The sequence below is a fragment of the Lissotriton vulgaris genome, chromosome 7 (assembly GCF_964263255.1).
Source record: "Lissotriton vulgaris chromosome 7, aLisVul1.2, whole genome shotgun sequence".
NCBI lineage: Eukaryota > Metazoa > Chordata > Amphibia > Caudata > Salamandridae > Lissotriton > Lissotriton vulgaris.
The window spans coordinates 1,193,879,073-1,193,903,827 of NC_141695.1; the positions used below are offsets into that span (position 1 = coordinate 1,193,879,073).

Consider the following 24,755-nt stretch of genomic DNA (forward strand, 5'->3'; position numbering starts at 1 on the left):
AAAAGCAAAAAAATCTGGGTGATCATAGGATTGCAGACCCTACTCTCCTACATGACCCCCCCCCAAACGTCGGAACAATATGCTAACCTTGACCAGGTGAGTCTTCTTGTTCTAAGTGGAAATATCTGGAGAGCCCATCGGCATTGCCATGATCAGTACCAGGTCTATGTTCCACTGTAAAGTCCATCCCCTGTAGGGAAATGGACCACCTAAGCAGTTTGGGGTTTTCACCCTTCATCTGATTTAGCCACAAGAGGGGCTTATGGTCGGTCTGAATCTTGAAGTGAGTGCCAAACAAGTATGGCCTCAGCTTCTTCAGGGCCCAAACCACAGCAAAGGCCTCCCTCTCAATAGCTGACCAATTCTTCTCTCTAGGGGTCAGCCTTCTGCTTATAAAAGCAATGGGCTGGTCTTGACCATCAAAATTCAGTTGAGAAAGAACAGCTCCCACACCCAACTCAGAAGCATCTGTTTGGACAATGAATGGTTTGGAGTAGTCCGGACTCTTGAGGATAGGCGCCGTGCACATGGCCTGCTTCAGGTCATCGAATGCTTTTTGACAGCTCGCTGTCCACTGAACCTTTTTTGGCATTTTCTTACTTGTCAGTTCATTTAATGGTGTCACAATTGAACCATAGTTCCTGACAAACTTCCTATAGTAACCAGTCAGGCCCAAGAAAGCTCGAACCTGAGTCTGGGTGGTTGGAGGAGCCCAGTCCCTGATTGACTGTATCTTGCTCTCCAGTGGCTGAACCTGGCCTCCACCTACAAGGTGGCCCAGGTATACAACCTGTGTCTGCCCTATCTGGCACTTGGTGGCCTTGATAGTGAGGCCTGCTGCTTGCAGAGCCTCTAACACTTTCCGCAGGTGGACCAGGTGATCCTCCCAGGTGGAGCTAAAGACAGCAATATCGTCAAGATACGCCGCACAGAAGTCATCCAGCCCAGTAAGGACTTGATTCACCAACCGTTGGAAGGTGGCAGGTGCATTTTTCAGACCGAAGGGCATCACCACGAACTGATAATGCCCACCAGGGGTTGAAAATGCGGTTTTAGGCTTGGCGTCCTCAGCTAACCTGATTTGCCAATACCCAGCTGTCAGGTCAAACGTACTTAGGTAGTTGGCCGAAGCCAATCTATCGATAAGCTCGTCTGCCCTTGGTATTGGGTGGGCGTCAGTCTTAGTGACTGCATTGAGACCCCTGTAGTCTACGCAGAACCTCATCTCCTTCTTACCGCCCTGGGTGTGAGGTTTCGGCACTAGAACTACGGGACTAGCCCAAGGGCTATCCGAGGGTTCAATGACTCCCAGCTCCAACATTTTCTGCACTTCACTCTTGATGCAGTCTCTAACGTGATCAGGCTGCCTGTAGATTTTACTCTTGACGGGCAAGCTGTCACCAGTGTCGACCTCATGGGTGCACCAATTGGTCTGACTGGGTGTTAGAGAAAACATATGCCTGAACGACTGAAGAACCTGTTTACAGTCGCTCTGTTGATGTTCGGAGAGGCTGCCACAAAAGACAACACCATCGACCGATCCATCGTCAGGATTCTGAGTGAGCAGGTCGGGGAGAGGGTCACTCTCCTCTTCCTGTCCCTCATCTAGGGCCATGAGCAAACTCATGTCCTTCCTGTCGACATATGCTTTTAGCCTGTTGACATGAAGCACCCTGTGGGGGCTCCGGGGAGTTCCCAGGTCGACCAGGTAGGTGACCTCTCCCTTTTTCTCCAGGATGGTGTAGGGCCCGGACCATTTGTCCTTGAGTGCTGCTGGGGCCACTGGCTCCAACACCCACACCTTCTGTCCGGGCTGGTAAACAGTCAAGACAGCCTTTTGGTCATGCCAAGCTTTTTGGAGTTCTTGGCTGGCCTTAAGGTTTTCAGATGCCTTTTCCATGTACTCAGCCATCCGCGAGCGGAGGCCAAGCACATAGTCCACTATGTTGGCTGCAGGCTTTTTGAGAGGTCTCTCCCATCCTTCCTTCACCAAACACAGGGGTCCTCTTACAGGATGCCCGTACAAAAGTTCAAAAGGGCTGTAGTCAACCCCCTTCTGTGGGACCTCTCTGTACGCGAACAAAAGGCAGGGGATCAGGACGTCCCATCTACGCCGAAGCTTTTCTGGCAGTCCATGAATCCTCCCTTTTAGGGTCCTGTTGAATCTCTCAACAAGCCCATTGCATTGTGGGTGATAGGGTGTGGTGACCTTGTAGTTGACACCACATTCCTTCCACATAGCAGTTAAGTAGCTCGACATAAAGTTTGTACCTCTGTCGGAGACGACCTCCTTAGGGAAGCCCACTCTGGAGAACACTCCAACTAGGGCTCTTGCCACAACAGGTGCTGTAGTGGTCCTAAGGGGAATAGCTTCAGGATACCTGGTGGCATGATCCACTACCACCAGTATAAACTTGTGCCCTGACGCTGTTGGTGGTTCCATGGGACCGACGATGTCGATCCCCACCCGTTCAAAGGGCACCCCCACCACAGGCATTGGTATAAGGGGGGCCTTTGTCGTGCCACCTGACTTACCACTGGCTTGGCAAGTGACACAGGAGCGGCAAAACTCCTTGGTATCTTCGTTCATGTGAGGCCAGTGAAAGTGTGAGACAAGCCTGTCCCACGTTTTCGTCTGGCCTAAGTGACCTGCTAAGGGAATCTCGTGGGCCAAGGTAAGTAGGAAACCACGCTGAGACAAGGGTACAACCAGCCTCCTGGTCATGCCAGGCTTGGGGTCTCTTGACTCAGTGTACAGGAGTCCATCTTCCCAGTATACCTTGTGGGTACCTGTGGCGTTCCCAGCAGCCTCAGCAGCAGCCTGCTGTCTGAGGGGTTCAAGAGAAGGGCAGTCTAACTGGTCCTTCCCCAGGTCTTCCCTTGAGGGTCCCCCTGAACCCAAGAATTCAACTTGATCAAGTTCGAATTCCCTAGGCTCAGTTTCCCTCAATTCCTGTAGGTCAGCCTCCTCTGAGACTTGATCCTCGACCTGGGGCAAGGGGGAAGGCGCAGCCTTAACCCTACTGCTCTTCTTCTTGGGAGGTGTCTGGTCCGTTGTTCCAGGATCCAGCACCTTTTCAGTGGGGCATTTCCTGACCTGTGACCTGGTCACAGCGAACACATGTGCTGGCAAACCTAACATTTCCATGTGAGTCCGGTGCTCCACTTCTGACCATTGTGATGACTCCAAATCATTGCCCAACAAACAATCCACTGGGAGGTCTGAACTAACTACAACCTTCTTTTGGCCAGTTACCCCTCCCCAGGAGAAAGCTACAATTGCCATACTGTGATTGGTAGTGACATTGCTTGCATTGGTCACCAGGAATTCTGTACCTGGCATGATCTGTCCAGGGTCCACAAAGTTAGGCGTCACCATGGTGACGCTGGCACAAGTGTCCCTATAGGCCTGAGCCATCTTTCCATTTATGAAAGGCGTCTGTCGGTATTTGCCCAGAGTATTGGGACTTACGTCAGGGGACACGTCCACGTCCCCTGTACTGACAAGGACAGCCTGAGTGAGTGTGCCAACTAAGTTGTCACGCCCCTCAGAACCCAGGGTTAACCCTACTAAACCCTTGGGAGGCGCACTACCACTGCTGACTGTACTAGGGGGCACAGGTGCCTTAGGGGCTGCAGTGGCAGGAGTCTGCCCTCCTCCTTTCTTGGTGCACTCACTAAACCAGTGAGATTTACTTTTGCAGTACTGGCACCACCTTTTGGATTGGCCTTCTTTCTTCTTTTGGGGAGCCTGACCCCCACCCTCTTTGGGTTGTTGGGGACCTGTTGAAGACTTCTGGTCATTTTGTTCCCCCTTAGAATCTTTACCCTTCTGGTCTGCTTTCTTCTGACCCCCTTGATTCTGGCCCTGGTTCTGTTTAACTCTCGTACGAACCCATCTGTCTGCCTTCTTTCCCAATTCTTGGGGAGAGGTCAGATCCGAGTCGACAAGATGCTGATGCAACAACTGGTTCTGACAATTGTTTAAAATTTGTTCTCTCATCATCAAATTATACAATCCTTTGTAATCAGTAACCTTACTGCCCAGCAACCAGCCCTCAAAAGCCTTAGTGGCACAATCGACAAAGTCAGACCAATCTTGAGACTGCGTTTTCTGGGTATCCCTGAACAGCACCCTGTACTGCTCAGTGGTTAGGCCGAACCCTTCAACGAGTGTATTTTTCAAGACTTGGTAATCGTTAGCGTCCTCCACCCTTGTGGTGAGGAGCTTGTCTCTTCCTTTTCCTTCAAAGGAGAGCCACAAGATAGCTGCCCACTGACTCTGGGGAACACCCTGCACAGTGCAGGCCCTCTCCAAAGCAGTAATCCATTTGTGGATGTCGTCCCCTTGTTTAAAGGGGGGCACTATCTTACCAAGGTGTTTCGTATCGAAACTCTTTTCCCTATTGCTAGGTACATTGCTGCCACCAGTGGGGACTACCCCACTTAACTGTTGCTCTCTAGCAAAGGCAAGCCTCTCTTTGGCCAGGGCAAGTTCTTCCCTTTCGATCCTCAGATTAGCTGCCCTTTCCTTAGCTTCGTACACTCTCCTCTGAGGGGACGTCATCGCTCTTTGAGAAGAGTTGTGAGAGCCATTGGTTTGAAGGGATCTGCCCGAGTCCCTCGACAGAGATCGGGCTCGTCCATTCCCAATGTTAAGCGGACCTGACAGTAGCGCTGGGGGTCCCCCAGTACCACTATCATGTTTGCTTAAGTTGGACCTGCTTAGTCTAACGACTTCAACCTGTCCCTTATCTGCCTCATCCCCAGAGGGATCCTCATCCTCATCATCCTCCACATCTTCGTTCTCAGTTGCGAGGTGGATGAGGTCAGGATCGTCTCTGGTTCCCTCGAGGGGAGGCATGTCTCCTTCTGGATTAGAAGCGCTAAGACGGGTCTCAGCTTTTCTGGCATCATAAGTCTCCAAGAGACCAATCAGAAAGGACGTGGTGGGGTTAGACCCCTGCTTGATCTTCCGGGAGTGACACACTTGTCTTAACTCCTTGAAGCTCAGCACAGTATATCTTGAAGGGATGACCTGTGGAGGGTCAACTGACACAAGGGGAGACTCATGGTTTCCTCCTTTGTCCGACATACTGTTTCTAGTGTGGTGTAAGTGATGCACCTACCTACACTATGTGTTTACCTACTGTTCCCTTGCTAAGAGTTGCGGCCAAGGTGTGCTAAGCCTTGAGGAGCTGCAACAGCTGGTTCAGTAGAACTCAGAGTATTCTAAGCTTTAGTTATATGTACTAACAGTACTTATGTGATCTTTCAACAAGATATTCTTAGGATACGTGTGGTAAAACAACAGCAAGCTCAAATCCCAACCGCTGCTCACCAATGTGGGAAGTTGGCCCGATATGCAACGTTCGCTATTCTAGCGACCGCTATGTATCGTTCCAACGACCCTTATGGTGTTTGGTTGTAAGTCAACCTATAGACCAGCTATCCTAGTAGCGTGGATACGAGCAGTCTAAGGCTAAAGACTTGAGAGGGCGCGTTAAGCCAGCTGTTTACCACACATGTACCCCTTGAACACCCAGTGAAAGGACACCACACAAGTGTTATGAAAATAAACAGTATATTTATTAAGAATCACAACAGCCCTGTACTCTTTATGAGGACAGGGTACTAAGCACAAACCAAATCTCTTTAGCAAATACTTCAAGTGCACAATTAAAACAAGTGTCCGAGGACACGGAAAGTTTAAGGTCTCGGGCGGACCCGATAAGGCAAGTCGGAAGCGAGGGACTCAGGACCCTAGAGTAAAGAGGCTATGCAGGCACCGAAATGCCGAGTTACCTAGCCACGAGGGCTGCGGCTGCACAAGTCTTACAGGCGTCGGGGTCTTCGCTGACGAGCCAGGAGCCGGAAGAAAAGGAGTTGCTGGCCGGCGACCAGTGATGAATAGTTCGTAGAGATCCAAGCCTGGATCAGAGATCGTTGACACCTGAAAGCAGAGGGGACCAAGTTCGTACTACTAGCCAGTAGTCAGAGGGTACCAGGAGGGCACCGGTTGGCCGTCACCTCGACCAGGTGAGTGGGCGACGCTAGGCTCTGCAGTCTCACGGACCAGGAGGCGTTGTCGGCGACCACGGTGGAGGTGCGAGCTGTCCCACGAAGGATGATGCTGTCGGCGTCGCTGGGCCCAGGATGGGGCAACAAGCCTTGGCAGATCTCAGGGCCACGTGGTGGGCCTAAGATGGCGTCTTGAGTGGACCAGGAGGGTCCGGGGTGCTTCTCGCAAAGATGGAAGCAAGGGCCAGTCTGGAGCAACCAGACCAGCAGCGCTGATTGTCGAATGTCGTCCCAGAAGGGCACAAGCCAGCGGCTAGTGACCTGACAACGTGCTGAGCAGCGAGCAGAAGGGCCCCACGCAGATCGTGGAGATGCTGGGAGACTGCACTTCGGTGCTGGAGCGGCTCAGGGTCGGGGCTTCTCGGACCCCAGAGCACTCACCAGAGAGTTACCTCGATGGTCGTGCTGGTTAAGAGCGTGCAGGTTCTGATGATGGCCGGTCCCTCGAGGTCTCGTCGCACCCACAGATCACAGCTGAGCTGATGACGTGGGTAGAGGTCAGAGGTGCCAGGGAAGCCGGTTCTCGTCGAGCTGGGCCGTCGGATCCTTGAGGAAGGACTTGCAGCAAACCGCAGAGTTCTTAGATGGTGCCCGCTGATGCAGGGTGACTACTCCTTAGCCACAAGGGAGAAATCTTGAGAAGAGTCTTGAAGTCCTTTCGTAGAAAGTATTCTTGATTCAAAGATGATCTGATTTGGAAGGGTCCCCGCTCCGGCCTTTATCCTAAAGAAAGGGGTGGGTACATGACTAGGTCCTGCCCTAAGGGTGGGACCAGGAAGGGGGGTAGTTACACCCCTCTCCCCTGCCGGACTTTCCCCAGGCCAGGGCTGTCGCCCCTGGAACTGGTTCTGACCGGCAGATGCGTAGTGAGCACCGGGGTGCCACTCCGCAGTCACCTTCTCGCAAAAGCCCTACCTACCCAGAATACACAAACCCTGTCTGGGACGGTGCGAACACCGCCCTCGACAGGAAACCCTTTGTCCGAGCGCTCCTCGCTGGAAGGACTCCCAGCAGCAGGAGGTCAGACTCGTGTCTGTGGTGGCAGCATCCATTTTGTGGAGCCGAGGCTTTAGTTAACTTTAACCGGGGTTCACAGTTACGTACATGTCGTGTCCCTCTAGAAGGGTGGAATGCTGACCTCGTCGCCAGAATTGGTGAGAGGGCAGCACCCCGATTCGTATGACACCTTACTCGACATGCCTTGATCACGCGACACCGAAGTTACCGATGTGGTACGCGTTATCATGGAACAGCCATTGGGTCTTGATTCCGCAAGCTGCAACCGGGCTCGGCTCGGGCCTGAACCTAGCTCACACGAGCCCACGCACTCTGCCTTCAGGATTGTTAAGGCCTGCCATAGGAGTGACTGATAGGAACCCGAGTGTCCATTGTATGGTTAGATATAGAACTACTATACCTAAAGCGAAGGGTGGTTACACGACTTCGCCCCAGCTGTCGTGCAGCCAGTTGTGTCAAATTTAGGAGGCCAGCCAGGGGTGGCATAATCCATGCTGCAGCCCCTGGCGGCCCTGGGTACACCTATGCCCTGCGTTACGGGGTCTGACAAGGTGGCCCAGTACCAATTGGTAAATGCACCTAGGGTACATGTCGTAATTTAGAAAGAGAACAGCCAGGCTGTGGGTCTGATTAGCAGGCCCACAGCCAGAGAAAGTCGTAAACCAGTGAAACAAAAGCAAAAAAATCTGGGTGATCATAGGATTGCAGACCCTACTCTCCTACACCAGAGATGTGTTCTTTGCGCGGGATGTCTAGTATGAGCCTGGCTGAAGCGTTCTGGATGCGTTGGAGTTTTTTCTGGAGTTTAGCTGTGGTACCGGCGTATAGGGTGTTTCCGTAGTCCAGGCGGCTCGTGACTAGTGCGTGGGTGACCGTTTTTCTAGTTTCGGTGGGGATCCAGCAAAATGTTTTTTTGAGCATGCGAAGAATGTTGAAGCAGGATGATGAAACGGCGTTGACTTGTCTGGTCATCGAGAGTGAGGAGTCCAGGATGACGCCCAGGTTTCGTGCGTGGTTCGTCGGGATGGGTGCTTTTCCAAGGGCCTCTGGCCACCAAGAGTCATCCCAGGCGGAGGGGGAGGTGCCTAGGATGAGGACTTCTGTTTTGTCTGAGTTCAGTTTCAGACGGCTGTGCTTCATCCACTCGGCTACATCTTTCATTCCTTCGTGTAAGTTGGTTTTGGCGTTGTTAGGGTCTTTGGTGAGTGAAAGGATCAGTTGAGTGTCGTCAGCGTAGGAGATGATGTTGAGATTGTGTTGGCGAGCGATGGCCGCAAGGGGGCTCATGTAAACGTTGAAGAGGGTGGGGCTGAGTGACGATCCTTGTGGCACGCCGCAGATGACTTCAGAGGCCTCTGACTTGAATGGTGGGAGGCGGACTCTCTGGGTTCTTCTGGTGAGGAACGAGGTGATCCATTGCAAAGCTTTTCCTTGGATTCCGACGTTTCTTAGGCGCTGTAGAAGGGTGTTATGACAGACTGTGTCGAAGGCAGCGGAGAGGTCGAGGAGGATGAGGGCGACTGTGTCTCCATTGTCTAGTAGAGTTCGAATATCGTCTGTTGCTGTGATAAGTGCGGTCTCAGTGCTGTGTTTGGCTCGGAAGCCGGATTGTGAGGAGTCGAGGGATTTGTTGATTTCGAGGAAGGTGGCGAGCTGGTTGTTGACGGCTTTCTCGATGACTTTGGCCGGGAATAGAAGAAGCGAGATGGGGCGGTAGTTTTTGAGTTCAGTGGGGTCAGCTGTGGGTTTTTTCAGAAGGGCGCTGAGTTCTGCGTGTTTCCAGCTTTCCGGGAAGGTGGCGGAGTTGAGGGAGCAGTTGATGACATCTCGGAGGTGTGGTGCTATGATGGAGTTTGCTTTGTTGAAGATGTGGTGAGGGCATGGGTCAGTTGGGGAACCTGAGTGGATGGAGTTCATCAGGCGGATGGTGTCCTCAGTGGAGATTGGGTTCCAGTCGTTAAGGATGTTCAAGGGGGGTGAAGGTCCTGCAGCAGGTTGGGTGGGTTGGTCGCCGGGTCGGTTGTCGAAGCTGTTGTGGATGTCAGCGATTTTGTTGTGGAAGAAGGAAGCTAGGGAGTCGCAGAGGGCTTGGGAGGGGGTGATGTCGTTGGAGTTGGCTGATGGGCTGGTAAATTCTTTGACAATGTTGAATAATTCCTTGCTGTTGTGAGCGTTGTTATCTAGTCGGTCTTTGAATGCGGCTTTCTTGGCAGTCCGGATTAGTTGGTGGTGTCTGCGGGTGGCGTTTTTGAAAGCGTCTCTGGTGCTGGTGTTTGGGTCTTTTTTCCAGGCCTTCTCGAGGGATCGACAGAGTTTCTTCGATTTCTTAAGATCATCGTTGAACCAGGAAGCGTTTTTGGTGCCTGGTTTGATTTGACGTTTTTTCAACGGTGCTAGGATGTCGGCGCTGTTGGATAGCCATTGGGTGAGGTTAATGGCTGCTTGGTCGGGGTTTGAGGAGTGGGCGGGGGGGGTTTAGAAGAAGCGATGAGGAGATCTGGTCGGTGGTGATTTTGTTCCAGTTTCTTCGCAGGGTGGGTTGAGGATGGTTGTGGATTGTGGTCTTATTGTAGGTAAAGTGAACGCAGCTGTGGTCCGTCCAATGAAGAGCTGTGGTGTGGCTGAATGAGACATGTTTGCTGGAGGTGAAGATGGGGTCGAGCGTATGACCTGCGATGTGGGTGGGTGTAGTGACAAGTTGTTTGAGTCCGAGGTTGGCGAGATTGTCCAGAAGGGTGGTGGTGCTGCTGTCCTTGCTCTTTTCCAGGTGAAAATTGAGGTCTCCCAATAGAATGTAGTCCTCGGAGGGGAGGGCGTGTGGGGTGATAAAGTCAGTGATGTCGTCCCTGAATTGTGCACGGGGTCCTGGAGGCCGGTAGAGGAGGGTGCCTCTGAGTGTGGTCTTGGGGTCGGCGTGGATCTGGAAGTGGAGGTGTTCGGCGCTGGCGAGGTTGGCGTCAGAGCTGGTTGATATGCGGATGGAATTTTTATGGACGATAGCAATGCCTCCTCCTGTTTGCTTGATGCGGTCCTTGCAGATGATCTTGTATCCTTCCGGGATAGCAATGGTGATGTCTGGGGCTGAAGAGGCATTCATCCAAGTTTCTGTTAGGAAGGCGACGTCTGGAGAGATGGTGTCTAGTAGATTCCAGAGGTCGATGGCGTGTCTGTGGATCGAGCGTGTGTTGAGCAGGATGCATTTTAGGTGGTTGGTGTCAGGTCTCTGTGTGGTGTTGGTGGAAGAGGAGTTGGTTTTGGTGCCGTCAAACTTGCAGGAGTAGCAAGAGAAAGGTCCATGGGTGTGTCCAGGAGCGGCTTGGACGCAGTTGGGGGGTCGGGCGGGGTTAAGGGCTAGGAGGGTGGTGGCATTGTAGGTGATGCGAGTGGGCTGGGCATTGCTTGGACCAGGGGGTCTGGCGCTGGGCGCGGTCCAGGCGCGGACTGGCGTAGACGGGCTTACCTTTGGCGCACCTTCGGCGTGGCCGTAGCGCGTGGACGCTGCGCTTTGGAGCATCTGGCATTTAATGGATAGTGGAGGGGCGGAGCGTGGGCGGGTCTACTGGGAGGCGGTAGCGGGGAGGCGGGGAAGGGGAAAGCACAACAACAAAATGGTGGGAGGGATAGGAATCGAAACCTACACAGTACAATGCCAGCTATGAAGGAATGCACTGTAAGCAGTGAAAGCGCTAAGGACTGAATACTGCTATGAATATTTAAAAAGCGCTACCAAATGCAGTTATGTTCAAGCGCTACCCAAATGAGCCAAGCACAAAGCGCTATGAAATTCCACACGAGGGCTGATTGAAGGTGCCTCAGCTGTGGGCAAATGCAGCTACGTTAAAGCGCCACCACAATGATTTTTGATCCCCCCAATTTAACATTACCTCATTGGACCTTCACAAAACCTGAAATAACTGCACTAGGTATCAGTTGCTAACTACTTGGCACATTTTTTAAATAATGATTAAACAGCATCCTACGATATAATCAAATTAACATTTAATGACCTCTCATTTAACTATGCCCCTCCTCTATGGATTAGCACAAAGTTTAACCTATCAATCGAAAACTAATTCTTCTTAGTTCTTAGCTTCTGCCAAATTTTGTGAAGATTCATCACACAGTGCCAAACCTTTGAGCAAAGAAACACTTGTTGCTTCCCTCCCTTTTTAATTGGGCTCGCCTGGGTATGCACCAATTTGAGAATACCAATAGGTAATCTGAATATACTAGTTGTCTGTCAAATTACAGGCATATTCGTCACATAGTGCCAAGGCTATAAAGAAATTAACAAATGCATTTTTATCTGACAAGGTATATAACATTGCTAGTCTTCTGAAGCCTGCATGCCTCATTTTTCAAATATTTATATGTCTTAAACTACAGGACGGATTTACATAAAATCAATAAAAGTACGCTATCTGAATAAATTCTGCATTCATGGCAATCGTGGTGTCAATCCGTTCAGCACGGTTTCCTCTACCTTTCTGCAAATGTTCATATCGGAGCTAAAATGGGATATTATACAATTTTTTACCCCCTTCCCTTATTTTTCCCCATGGATAGGTTTTCACGAAATCGAGCATGCAGAAAATTAACTAAGGAAATTGTTTAAACCTTCCCACAGGATCAAAACTAAGTTATAGACAAATCAAAAAAGCTTTATTAATGGAAACACCATCTCAAACATAACTAAACATATATACGTTTCACTATATCCAGTTCCCTAGAGTGGGTTGGGGGATTAAAGCGGGAGATTCATTTTCCATCTTAGCGCGCAGAGGAATTTTTGTTCTCCACTACTACAAAAACTGTTGAATGGAATCCAACTAAACGTGGCACAACAATAAAACTTATCTGAAACCAGGCCATTTGTGTGGTTTAGTATTAAATCTGTTTATTGACAAATAAATCTACTCTCAAGCACAGCACATTGCAATAAGGGTCCAGAACAGTAGAATGCCAGAAGCCAACATAGGGAATAATTGACGATGATGTACGTTAGACATAACATGACAGTGATGCCACTGCCATGGTTTAACCCCTTCTCTGCGGCGGCAATTCCGCCGCAGCGCTGGGGGGGGGCCGAGCGGCGCTCGCATCCTCGTGACGGAGCCGCTCCGTCACGAGCCGCGGTTGCGCTGTGCTCATGACGGAGCGGTTCCGTCATGGCCCCGCCCGCTCAATAGAACGCGCCGCGCAGGTGGGAAATCAGCGCCGCGCAGGCACGGCAGCAGGGCCATGACGGAACCGCTCCGTCATGAGCACAGCTCAGCCGATGCTCATGACGGAGCGGCTCCGTCATGAGCATGGGAGGGGTTAAGAACCTGCCTCGATAAGCAGACGAGTACAAAAACACGAAAGCAACATCCAAACACCCACTCCCCGACACCCGCCTCCCCCCCAACTACCCGCCCACCACCCACGTTTCAGGTCCAATATCCCCTTGCACAACCATTACCATCCAACGAAATGTTCCCTATCACTCATTAGTGTGGTTTAGTGTAAATGTACTCAGTAGTTTGTGAGATATATACCTAACAAAAATGTTCCATGCAGACTTAAAAGGGTTTCAATCATAGATATGTCTTGGTTGTTAATTGGCAGATGTTCCACGGATCTGAGAGAACAAATCTAGATGATTTGATGGACTGATTGCACCTGAAAATATTTGTTTTGGTAGCCATTCCAGATACCTTACACTGAAGCCTGTGTACTGAAAAGCAGTGTTAGTGTGCAGTGTAAGGACAAATGGTTCACATCCTTACCCAGGGACGATGCTGAGGTGGTGCTGCTGTTTTTGCCACTGTATTTAAGACTACACCTGCTGATTAATGACTCTTGCAATCTGGCATTTCGGGCTGGATTCCTACTTTTTAACATAAGGAAAATACCAGAGATGGGAAGTCGCCTTTGGGCCCGGTCAAGAAGTGGCTGGAGGACAGAATCTGAATTTGATATTGGAAGATAAATGTATCTTATTCCCACATTATGAATCTTGCTTTTAGGTGTTTATATATGAGTGATTATTTATTTGTATCAGATGTTTTTATGCCTCGCATGTGATTAATTAACTGTTATGTCTTTTATGCACCATGAACTTCAATAAAAATAAAAAATTAATAAAAAAAAGGACAATACCAGTACAGCTGTGCATAGCTGAAAGCTGTGCACACTGAGCACTGGGGACTCTGGGCAGCCTCCAGGGCACAGTTGCTGTGGGAACAACAACTGCAGGGCTTGGATGTAAATTCAGAGATTTTTGTACAAATCCAAAGGTTTATTGAAGCAGTTCCAGTGCATGGCAGCAGGCCAAAAGCAGTGATTATCTGCTCTTGTCAAGGTGCGATGTTGCAAAGTGAACCCATATAGGCTGGTCACCCCCAGTCATTTGTGAGACTTACCTGCTGGTAAGCTTGAACTGGGACACTGCTATCCAGGGCCCGGTGTCTGTGGTCCGACCCCCCAAAACATGTCAAAATTGGCTTAAAAACCAGTGCTTAATTTGAGCCTCTGCATTCTGGTGCTCGGCCCTGGCACTTTAATTGTCAGCACCGACACTTACGACAGTGTGCCACATGGTGGCACTCTTTTGTCTAATTTAGACATGAGCACAACAAAAGTGGTTTATTAATTCAATGTACATTTTAAATTAATAAATCCTGCCACCCAAGCCAATCTTATAGCTTTGGGGGCCTGGAATAGTCTGAATTGTCACACTTGTAGGGTATGATGGATAGTAGTTGTGTTAGTACCGTGATTGGCAGTGGTGACAGGGTCAATTGGTGGTTCAAGTGGCAGTGGCCACCTGGCAAGGACTCTTGACACTTACCTTTTTACAAATTAAGCAATGCTTAAAACCTGATTGGCACATTTAACTTTCCTAAAAGGCCGAAGGAAATTTAACTGCCTCTCGTGGACTACAGCACTTACTATGACTGTGTCAGGAAATGCCTCTTTTTTTGTCATCAACCACCAAATATTTAGACTAAGGCTGCTGGTTTTTCGATTCTGAAATGCACTGGTCCCTGCTGACAGGAGCCCCGGGCATGTGCTCATACCCATCAAATGTATGGGCAATTGACTAACACCCCATGCTTTAAATGGGAAAGTACTGTCCGGTACCGAGTACCTGCAGTTCTCAGCACTGCTACAATTTTTTTAACGTTAGAGTACCAGCACTTTTCAGAAGCAAACATGTACTATGGATAGTGAGTGCCAGCACTTCTAAATTTCCATTTAAAGCACTGCTAACACCTGATTGGTATATTTAACTTACCTATAAGTGCCTCACATATGGTGCAAAGTGCACCCAGGACTCTTAAGTTAAATGCCATTAGTGGCCCGCAACACTTATGGCTCCACCACTGCAGCGGCAAAGTGATAACATAGCTCTAGGTCTGCCACTGGAGCCTAGTCGAGCTGCTATTAAACTGCCAATCCAACATGCCAAAATAAACCCTTTCGCCAAGTTCAAAGCTTTCCTTTTTAATATTTAAAACTCACTCTTAAGGCAGGCCTTAGAAACCCGTAAGGAAGGGTGCAGAGTAATAGAAAGAAGTACATGTTTCTTATATGCTTTACATGTCCTGACAGTGAAAACCCACCATTGTTGTTTTCACTGTAGCAAGGCAGGCAGCCCTTTCGGCTAACAGGAAGTTACACTCTTAAGTGCTAATTTCCATTTGGAACCACCAAATATAGCATTTCAAGGTATCAAATCAATTGTTGCATTAAACTCAAGCCAGTTCGGAAATCGGATTTATTGAAGCTTGTATTATAAATGTGACTTTATAAAGTCACCACTTTCTTGCCCCTAAGTTCTAGTAGCCTTTTCTGATTAACTACAGCAGTTGTCACCTCAGACAGCCTGCTGCTCTCCTGCCAGGAGGTGTGAATTACTCCCAGGAAACAGGAACAAAAGGCCTTTCTGTGGGAGGAGGTGTGGCCTGCTGCTGACAAGAGAAAAGAAATGCTTTTGTCCCCATTTAGAGAGGACCTGGCCAGACAGTTCGGGTTGGACTCTTCGGGCCTCATTTATGAGGCCTTGCGTCAGTTTTGCGCTTCCGATGCGTCACTTTTTGTGACGCATCAGCAGCGTAAAACATGCCTCCTGTTGCACACTATTTACAAAGTGACACAACTAAGCAGATGCGTCACTTTGTAAACCCCTGCGCTACATTATACCTGCGTCAGGTATAATGTATGCAGGGGGCGTTCCCCGCAAAATGTCTCGTAAAAGTGACGCAATGAAATCTATGAGATTTCACAGCATCACTTCTAGGACGCCATTGCGTCAAAATCTTACGCCTGCCTCACAGCAGGCGTAAGACTGACGCAGGTCCTTTCACATGGGGCTTGCCCCATGTGAATGGACACATTGCTGGAGTTGTGCTACTTTTGTGACACACTCCAGCAATTCGTCACTTTTGCGCTATACAGATACGTCAGAAATACTGACGTATCTGTAACTACTTGCGACATGATGCGTCATACAGTAAATATGACGCATCAGGTATGTTGCAAGGAGTGCGCACTGAGAAGTGACGCACCGCTGCTTTCACGCAGCGATGCGTCATTTCTCATAAATGAGGCCCTTCATATTTAAGCAGGACCAAGATTGATTTGCATATGGCTGGGTCTAAACTGAGGTGGATTAGGTGTCAAATAATGATGGACTGGGAAGCGGGCCTGAGTAATTACCGATGGCTGAGATTAATTCAAGCATTTATCAATCACTTTAGTGCATTTTTCAAAGTTTGCTAATTACCATGAAGTTCAACTTTATGGTAATTTGCGATTCCTAGTAGCGAAATCACTACTTCAAAGTGGTTCTTGCATTGCATTTAAGGAATCGCAAAATGCGATTCCTTAAATGCAATCGCAATTTGAGAACTAACAATTAATTGCGAATTCTCAAATTGTGAGGGCCTTGACCCTTAATGCATCGCAAAAGCTAATTTTGCGATCGCAGACGGATGATTTTTGCGAATCGCACCGTTTGCGATCGCAAAAAGCTTTGATGCATGTGCCAGTCAGTTTTTTCAAGTCGAATTTCTGTTTGGAAAATCTCCTCGTTGCTTTATGATATTGCAAAAAAAAAGCAAGTGGGGATGTGAAGGCATGAAAAGCAGAAAGGGGATGTTGGGACAGAAAAAACAGAAGCAGAAGACGCTGGGAGAGCAGTTAACGATATTGGGAACAGTTGAGTAGAAACAGTCAGTGCTTAATTTGAGAAGGTGCTCAGCACCGGCACTTCTTTCACAGGGCCGGTGCTACTATTTCTGACCCTGCAGGTGGTGGTCTCAATATTAATTGTTCAAATTCAAAATAAAAAGAATAACATACATTGCATGGTGACTGGCTGGTAAATGTTCATAGACAAGCCAGCATACACCTGTCCAGGCAGGCATGATTGTGTATCACCACGTTAGTGATGATGTCATCACGCCGATCACAAATCCAAGAAGTCATTGACAAACTATGTCTTGCATTCTATTCCCTGAGTCTGCTGCACCCTGCCACTTATAGGGTACGACAAGCGGTACACGATTTCACGTAGGAGCGTCAAACCACACAAACCCTAATTATCAAAGGGGAACCAGAATCAGGATATTCGGTTCGAAAGGGATAGAGATCATCAATAATCATCCGCTTTTGCTTAGCAAGGATACACGTCTGGCCATTTTCAGAATCAGTGAGTGGGCCAGCAACCTTGTACGCCACGAATGATAGAGTGAGTGACGCCCTCTTTAATTATCAGCCCTAACCAGAAGAATCTATCTTCACCTTCCATCACCAGGCCGAAGGATCCTTTTAGATTCAGTTAACCATCCTCCTGCTTGTACAATGATGCAGAGTATACAACGCAATCCCAGTAAAGGAATGGGAAGCTTTTGATACCCTCTGCCCGAGAAGCATACGCTCAGGGTCATATTAGTACTCAACGTTGCCATAGAAAGGTTTCAAATTGATTACATGTGTATTATTTTCTTACCTCATACATTCTGTTGAGAGTCTACAAAATTCTTTGTCTTGATAAAGATGGCGATATAGGAATCCATCGAAACGCGTCAACGCTTTACTGAAAAGTACACAATCTGTCAGGTGGCTAGACCAAAGAGTATTTTATAAATTGGAAAATACCTGGCAGTAGCCCTGCAAAGTCTTTTCTTACGGATGTGTACGCCACTGATGACATAGGGTTGTGTGTCTTGTGATATGAACTTTCTCCTTTTTTAAATTATTTTTATTATTGGTTTTTATAAGATGTAATTAGGCCTGTCTTAATATTTTGACACAGTTGTATGTTAGATATAGATGATTTAATGCATAATTGTCTTTTAGACTATAAGTATATTTTAACTAATTTTTATCAATAAATTGATTTTGTACTTTTCTACATCTGATGTTGTCAGGATTATCTATTAGGAATATATGGTCTCACTTCCAATGAATGCGAATGATACGAGTGACTAAGAATGAGTGGAACAGATTGACTGAATAGGTGATATTTTCTCCAAAGGATACAATTTTTTGTGATACCTTGATATATTACCCTATTCCTTTGGATAGAAGGGGGTTCCTCTTAATTATGAAATAAATATGCACCCTGCCACTGCCTAAGCCTAAGCCTCCCATTGAATAATTGTAGCTGGGGGCTGGCTCATGACGGAGTTGAGGCAAGGAAGCTGCAAGAGAGCATTTGGAACTTGGGAGTGAGGGCTCTTGAGGAAGACTAAAGTAAAGTAATTGTGGACTTTTCAATTGCTGTGTAGCCAGAGTAGCATATCCTGCAGCCCTGCATTGCTGCTATGCTCAACGTGCTCGATGCGGCTGTGGCCCAACACAACTTTTGTGCGCCATGGCGTCACCTGTAGAATCTGTGCACTGCACCCCAGCATGGTAATTGCTGAGCGTGCGTGAGTCCAGTAGGCGCCATAGCCATACTTACCGGTATTGGCAGCGTTACGGCTGGGGACGATGCCTGTGCTGTAGCAGGCAGGGTCACAGCAGGCTGAGCAGTGGATGCAGATGCCGTCGCCATCCCTGGACCTACTAATTACAGGCATTACTAGCAGTGACATCTCCTGCTGTGCTCGAGCAGCTACCTGTTCTGCAAATAACCCAGTTATACTGCACGGATTAATATATGCAAAAAAAAGCATTTTCATTTGGTGTACATTTTGTTTTTGCACTCGGTGTAGGTAAGAAAGTAAAACACGTCATCTTCCTCTTCTTTAGGAAAGACAACTGGAAAACGCAGAGTTCAAAGTAGCAGGGACATGTACAGGCTGACGACAGGGGTCACAGGTAGCAGCAGTGTTATAGATGAGAGAGAGAGCAGGAGTAAAGAGGAGAAAAAAAGGAGAGGAGAGAGATATGACGGAGCTAAGTCGAAGAAAAGGAGAGCAAATCAGATAGAAATAGAAAGCAGCCATGATGTGAAGAGGAGAGCATTAAGAAGAGAGAAGATAGAATGAAAGGATGTAGAGGACAGGACAGAGGAAAAAAAGCAGTCAAAATATAAAACGGAGACACAGCTAATCACTGCTAGAAGAGTGATAATAAAGAGCCAAGATCGAGGGGCGAGAGAGCAGAGCATGGATAAAAGTGAAGAGGAAAAAGGGCAGGGCTAGTATGAATAGAGGGAAAATCATAAATACAGGGAATAAGGTAACACACCAGGTGTGACAAAGATAATAGGAAACAATTAGAGAGGTGAGAGGATAGACTCTTAGAGCAAAGACTTAGGGGACAGACAACAGATCAAGGTTAGAAGATAGAGACTGAGGCAGTGAGAGTGTTGAAAGTGGGGCTCACCGGAGGAAGAAGTGAGCTGTGGCCTCCTTGGCAAAAGTTTCAGCACCTGCACTTCTTTTTTTTTTACAAATTAAGCACTGCAGAGGATACTAGTACAGGGTCAAATGAAACAGAGGCTGTTTGGACAGGGAGAGCAGAAACAGGATTCAAGTACAGCAGAAACAGAGGATACCAGGCATAGACAACAGACACATATATAACTGCAATGGAGCTGTGTTAGAATTTGTGAATGGCAGCAGGCTGGGGAGCTCCTCACCTTGTAGGAATGCTTCACAGATTTAGTTTCTTCTTTCCCAATGGTGAAGTTCACATATTTGGTGGAGCCTTCTAACCTGCAATTGAAAAACATAAAAGATTTCCATCTCCAGGTACACACGAAAGGGCCTGCGCCCTCCTAGGTGGGCTCACCTCTAGGGATACACATGGTTGTCTGTGCCCAGAGGCTGTGTGTGTCTGAGAGAATCACACTAGAGGCTTGACCTCTCATTGTGGTGGGATGGGGCAGACTGACACAACCCAGGCCACAGCCTACTCAATGGCCCACACTGGACCCGAACGAAAACCTATACCCCATCATACACTGACATTACACAGCTGACAGAGAATTAGGGCTAAACAAAAAGTTTGAGGTTTAATGCCAATAACTGTATCTATCAGAACTTGTTCATGGGAGGCAAAGGCTATATCACACCAATTAAATACTAATATTAGTTATAAAAATAGAACCAGCAGGAGTACAACTGGGAAGTGCCCTGGGGGGCACAACGGGCATGTGTGTTTGCTTTGTGTGCCCCTGAGGTACGTTGGTTTTACAGAAAGGGCAGCAGATGCTTGTGTCGCCTTTTCTGGCGAACCAGAGGGTGTTCCCTCATTTACATAGGGGCATGGCCCCAAGCAAATGAGGGAATCCCATTGCCTCTGCACCCGCACCGTATCATAGATGCAGGCGGAGAGGCTATCAGGAGGCCCACTGACAGTGCACCCCACTGATGGCAGCCCTCTGGAGGGGGAAAGGGAGTCCTATGAACCCCCCCAGACATCCCCTTGTAGGCGGGTGCAGTCACTGGCTGCACCTGCCTGCAAGGGGATATTTCTCCCCTTTTAAAAGTGCAGGCGGGTTGCTACCTGTCCAGTGAAACACAAAGTGGTCGCTTCAAAGCAGCTCTGTTTTCACTTGCATCTGCTGTCCCCAGGGCAGCAGGACTTCGCGGCTCTCCTGGTCGCAACACATTCAATGTAATAGGGAGCACTTCCATTCTTTGCACCCGGTGCACCTGCTTTGATATGCACCATGGTGCAAACAGGGAAAGTGCGCCCTATGTGTAATAGGGCCCCAGGTGATGAAATGGTGCTTCCATACACTCTTAGTAGTGACAACATTCTATGGTTGCGATTGATGCTCTTCTGCTCATGGAATGTGGGTTTGGCTTCATGTCTGCCTCACTGAAAGACTCAGCACCATGCAGATATGCCATGCAGGTGAAGAGCGGGTATCTTGTGTCATGGCGTGATGAGCACACCACATGTGATGTCAGAACGCTCATGCTTTCAAGCAATTTGTTAAAACTATAGGACCCACACAGGATGGGATATTGATTGGCAGGAAGGTGTATGACCAGTGCATCTCACTCACTGCACACCCAATGACCACCCAGGCTTTACACGGGGTCAGGAAGAGAGAGGGAGGTATCTGAGCAAGCCATCATCATGAATATGCCAGGGGCCTGCTCCCAACCTCATTAGATGACCTCAACAGTGGGGTGTATGTCAAAATATCATATACAGAAATATCCTGTGAAACAAATATCTTTCTCTAAATGTCGTTTACAAAAATAGTGTCCGACCGAGTGTAGATTTCTATTATTACCTTCACTGGGCACTATTTTTATAAACAATGTTTAGACAAAATATTTATCTCAGATGATATTCTGACAATGATGTTCTGGTGGATACATCTTTCTGCAGGTTCCTGACCCTGTGAGTTATCCTTCCAAGCTTCATGCTAGTCCGATAAATCTTTCTCAGGCATATCTCTCTACTGCCACCTTGTCAAACCATAAGGCTTCAAATAGATATGACGACAACAGATTATATTTAGCACCAACATGCATGTTGGTATCCGTTCCTTTTTCCTACATCCCAGCAACGCAGATTCAGAACACTCCCTCCTGGTGTCTCACAGATAAAATACCACCGCATTTCAACAGCTACTAGTTGAAACATCACCTTCAAATTTTTCATGTGACAATGCTTGTTGCAGTTGCTGTAAGAAGACATACCAATCGGATCTAACATGGCATCTGCATGTGGTGTCAGGGATCGGAGTGCGAGGCCGCAGCCTGCAATTCTTGTGTTTCAATGTTCCCAAAGGCCAGCAGGGAGAAGACAAAGTGATCTTGCTCACAGGTAAGTTGTCTGTCAGGGAATGACCTTCAAAATAATTTTCCACAAAAACGTTAAAAGCACCATATGAAGAAGTCCTTTTCTTCCTTGAGGAAATGATCCCATGCGCAGTGCCGTTCCGGGGCGTCAAGCGTCTTCCTAGCCATTGGGCAAGATCTTGATATTGAAACAAATGAGCAACGCAGGTCAAAGAATCTGGTTTGCTATGCTGGATCTGTTCAGGTCAGCTCCTGTACCATCTGGATGGCATCCTTCCCCCAATGGGGGCATGTTCCTGCAGGCCTGGTGACTCTGACCAGAAGACTCCTGACACAACACCTGCGTACAGCTCTGGCGGCTAAGAAGTCAAAGTCTGACAAGGTCCTATTCCCTGTTCGGTCGGAACCACCTTCCATGCCACACAGACACTTATAAGAGACTCTTGCACCACTCCTGATGCCGTCAATGTTAAAGAATAAAGTTAGTGTGATGAGAGAGAAAGCTATGGTGCCCTCGGTGATGTTATCTTGGCACAGCACCTCCCTAGGGCTCAGTGATCTGCCTAGATGGAGGGTATGTTTTGCAGTGATTCTAATGCCCTTACAATGCCTGACAAAGCCTATGGTCCTAGAGAGGTTGGTGATTTAAGGCTAATAACCTCTTCCTCACTATAATACTAATGCTGGCTTATATGTGGATTAACAGAATGCAGGCAGCGATGACATTTCATCAGACAGCGACATCTGTGCTTCACAGTCAGTTTCCTCATTTACGACTGAAGTAAGTAAACCTTCTGAAGCCTTGGAATCGACCTTGCCATCTGCAGAGACAAAGTCTAACATCTTGACAGATATGTCTCAAGACTCCTCCTCAGTGGCTGAGGTCTTGCTTGCTTTTATTGAGGCTCTCTTGAATCCTGCTACCGTTGCATGGGAGAAACCCTTTATGAGCCCAGCATTCCTTAGACATTTAGCCAGGCATATAGGACCTCCTCACCTACCACTAGAAAGTCTAGTGGGTCCTTGTCCATGCAAAATTCCAATATCTTCTCCATGGTGCCTCTCAATAGGAAGACAAAGAAATGTCCTCTAATTCTGGAAGCCTGGCCCTCCGCATTGCTAATGCCACCTTCCTCCTGGACTGATATGTTCATACCACTGAGAACTGGTAAAACGTATAGTGATCATCTTACCTGACCACATGACAAAGCCATTGGTCAGTGATGGATGATTTCAAACAGATCTTGAAGGGCAGTATGGACTCTACAGACACTTTTGCTTGGTCCCTGGTTACGGTTGCCATGCTGTTCCAGTGTGATTGGAAGTGGTCCGCTGACTTCTTCAGAGATGTTAAAGCTAAAAGGAGCACATAATTCTATTCCCGTTACTGCTTGGTCCCCATGAAGACCCAGGTCTGAGCCTCCTTCTCAGCCTCTTCCACCTTTTGAACTTGTTCCTTAACCTGGAAAATTTAAGATACTGTCCCTGAGCCAAGTCGTACTGGCCCTGAATGTGAGAAATCAGTTGGCATGCTTAGATCTCGAGAATGCATATTTTCAATGTCCAATTCTTCCCACCTATAGATGTTACCTGAGATTCACAGTAGGCTCCCAGCACTATGTTCACAAATCTGTCATTTACACATACGACCACTCCATTAATCTATATGAAAGGGTTGATAGTATTGGTGGCTTCAGTGCAATGGGTTGGAATTCCCCTATTTCTGTACTTGGAAGACTGGAAAGTGGAGACCACTGCACTGGTCATGGTACAACATCAGTAGACGATGACACTCCTCCATGACCTGAACTTTATCATTAAACTCAAAGGATTCAGGGGGCATATTAACTAGGGCTTTATCTCTGCTTTTTTTGGCTTTAAAAGCCAAAGAAGCGGAGATAAAAATATCGCCCTATCAACAACAGGGTGCTAACATGCAAAATCGCATGTTAGCACCCTTTTTCGCTACGCTTCGTTTTGCATCTCTAATGAGATGCAAAGTGGGCGTTCCAGAGCAAAATAATAGGAGAAATGTTGCTAAGCGACATTTCTCCTATTATCAAGCTTCACGCTAACCCTGTTAGAGACAAAAAAGCAGAGCTAACCACGGTTAACGCTGCTTTTTTACGTCTGCTAATTTTCAGATTTAGCCATGTAATCCAATGGGAGGTGGATTACATGTCTAAGTCCACCATGGGCTATCAACAAGGATATCCCTATCCTTGTAGTTTTATCACTGCATTACCAGCGATAACCTCCCAAAATGCTGATATCACTGGATTTTTTATCGCCTAGGCAGTTAGCGTTGTTAATAACGCGATAACCAGGCGATATTATCCAGCAATAGCAGGCGTTAAAATTTTTTAATTAACGCTAAGTGCCCTTAGCGCTAATTTTCCCTGTTCCTTGTTAATATGCCCCTCAGCTCTCTCCTACGAATGGGCTGACTGTCATGGACTCACTGAACATGATCCATTTGAAGACCTTTTCTCTTCCTTAGAGGGTTGTGGATATTCAGGCGACGATTCTGAAGTTTCTGAATAGAGCTCGGATCCAGGGTTCTGCAGTTCTTGCATCTGCTTTGCCTAATGTTTCATTCATCCTATTGGTGCCACATGCCAAATGGTGGATGGGCCCTTCAGTGAATCCAGAGATCAGTGTCTTCTGCATTAGGAGAGTTTGATCGCTCGGTTGCAGATCTCACATTCTGTTTTAGCCAGAACTGCACTGGTGAATGGAGTCTTCCAGCATTTTGGCGAGCCGCCCTTTCAGCATTCTAAAGAATTGTCACCCATGATTACGGAAACCACCTCTTTGGACTGGGTTGCCAATCTGCATGACATGACACGGCACGGTTCTTTGTCCATGTTGGAACAGCGTCTGGAGATGAATGTGCACCAGCTGCTGGCAGTTAATTTTGCAATGAAGATATTTCTGCCTTCCATCTCGAGTAACAACATTTAGTGTTTTTTGGACTCTACCACTGTCCAATAACAAACAGTGCAATGTGGGCTCGTAATTTGCCGGTGGAAGTAGGCACATCCTTGGGATTCTTCCTACTAGCAGCTCATCTATCCGGCTCCCATCAGTGTGAGGGCAGATTATTATTATTATTGTTATTATTTGACATTTACATGGCGCAGCGAATCATCCCCAGGGGGATCTCTTGGCGCCCAGCAGCACAGGACAAGCAGAACCCTCGCCCAGCCTGGGCCCCTAGAACAACCAGGGGCCAGATGTAGGTAGGCATTTACAGGTCGGTAACGGCCGAATTCGGCCGTTACCGACCGGTAAATGCAATTTGAGATGTAGGGCCCTGTATTTTACAGAATCTGTAAAATACCGAATCGGTATTTTTTCCGATTCGGTAAAATTGATATGTAGGTGGGACTCTTCTGAGTCCCACAAGCATTACAGAATCGGTATTTTACCATCAAATACTATTTGATGGTA

General features: G+C 47.9%; 1 protein-coding gene across 1 annotated transcript in view; it reads right to left on the reverse strand.

The window, feature by feature from the left end:
* LOC147703147 (integrin alpha-L-like) overlaps window positions 1–24,755 on the reverse strand; it is a 546,902-nt gene that overhangs the window by 37,435 nt on the left and 484,712 nt on the right. Inside the window, exon 24 of the mRNA XM_086931681.1 lies at window positions 19,178–19,253. Within this exon, the coding sequence (XP_086787807.1) occupies window positions 19,178–19,253 (76 nt within the window). The remainder of the gene's footprint in view (window positions 1–19,177; window positions 19,254–24,755) is intronic.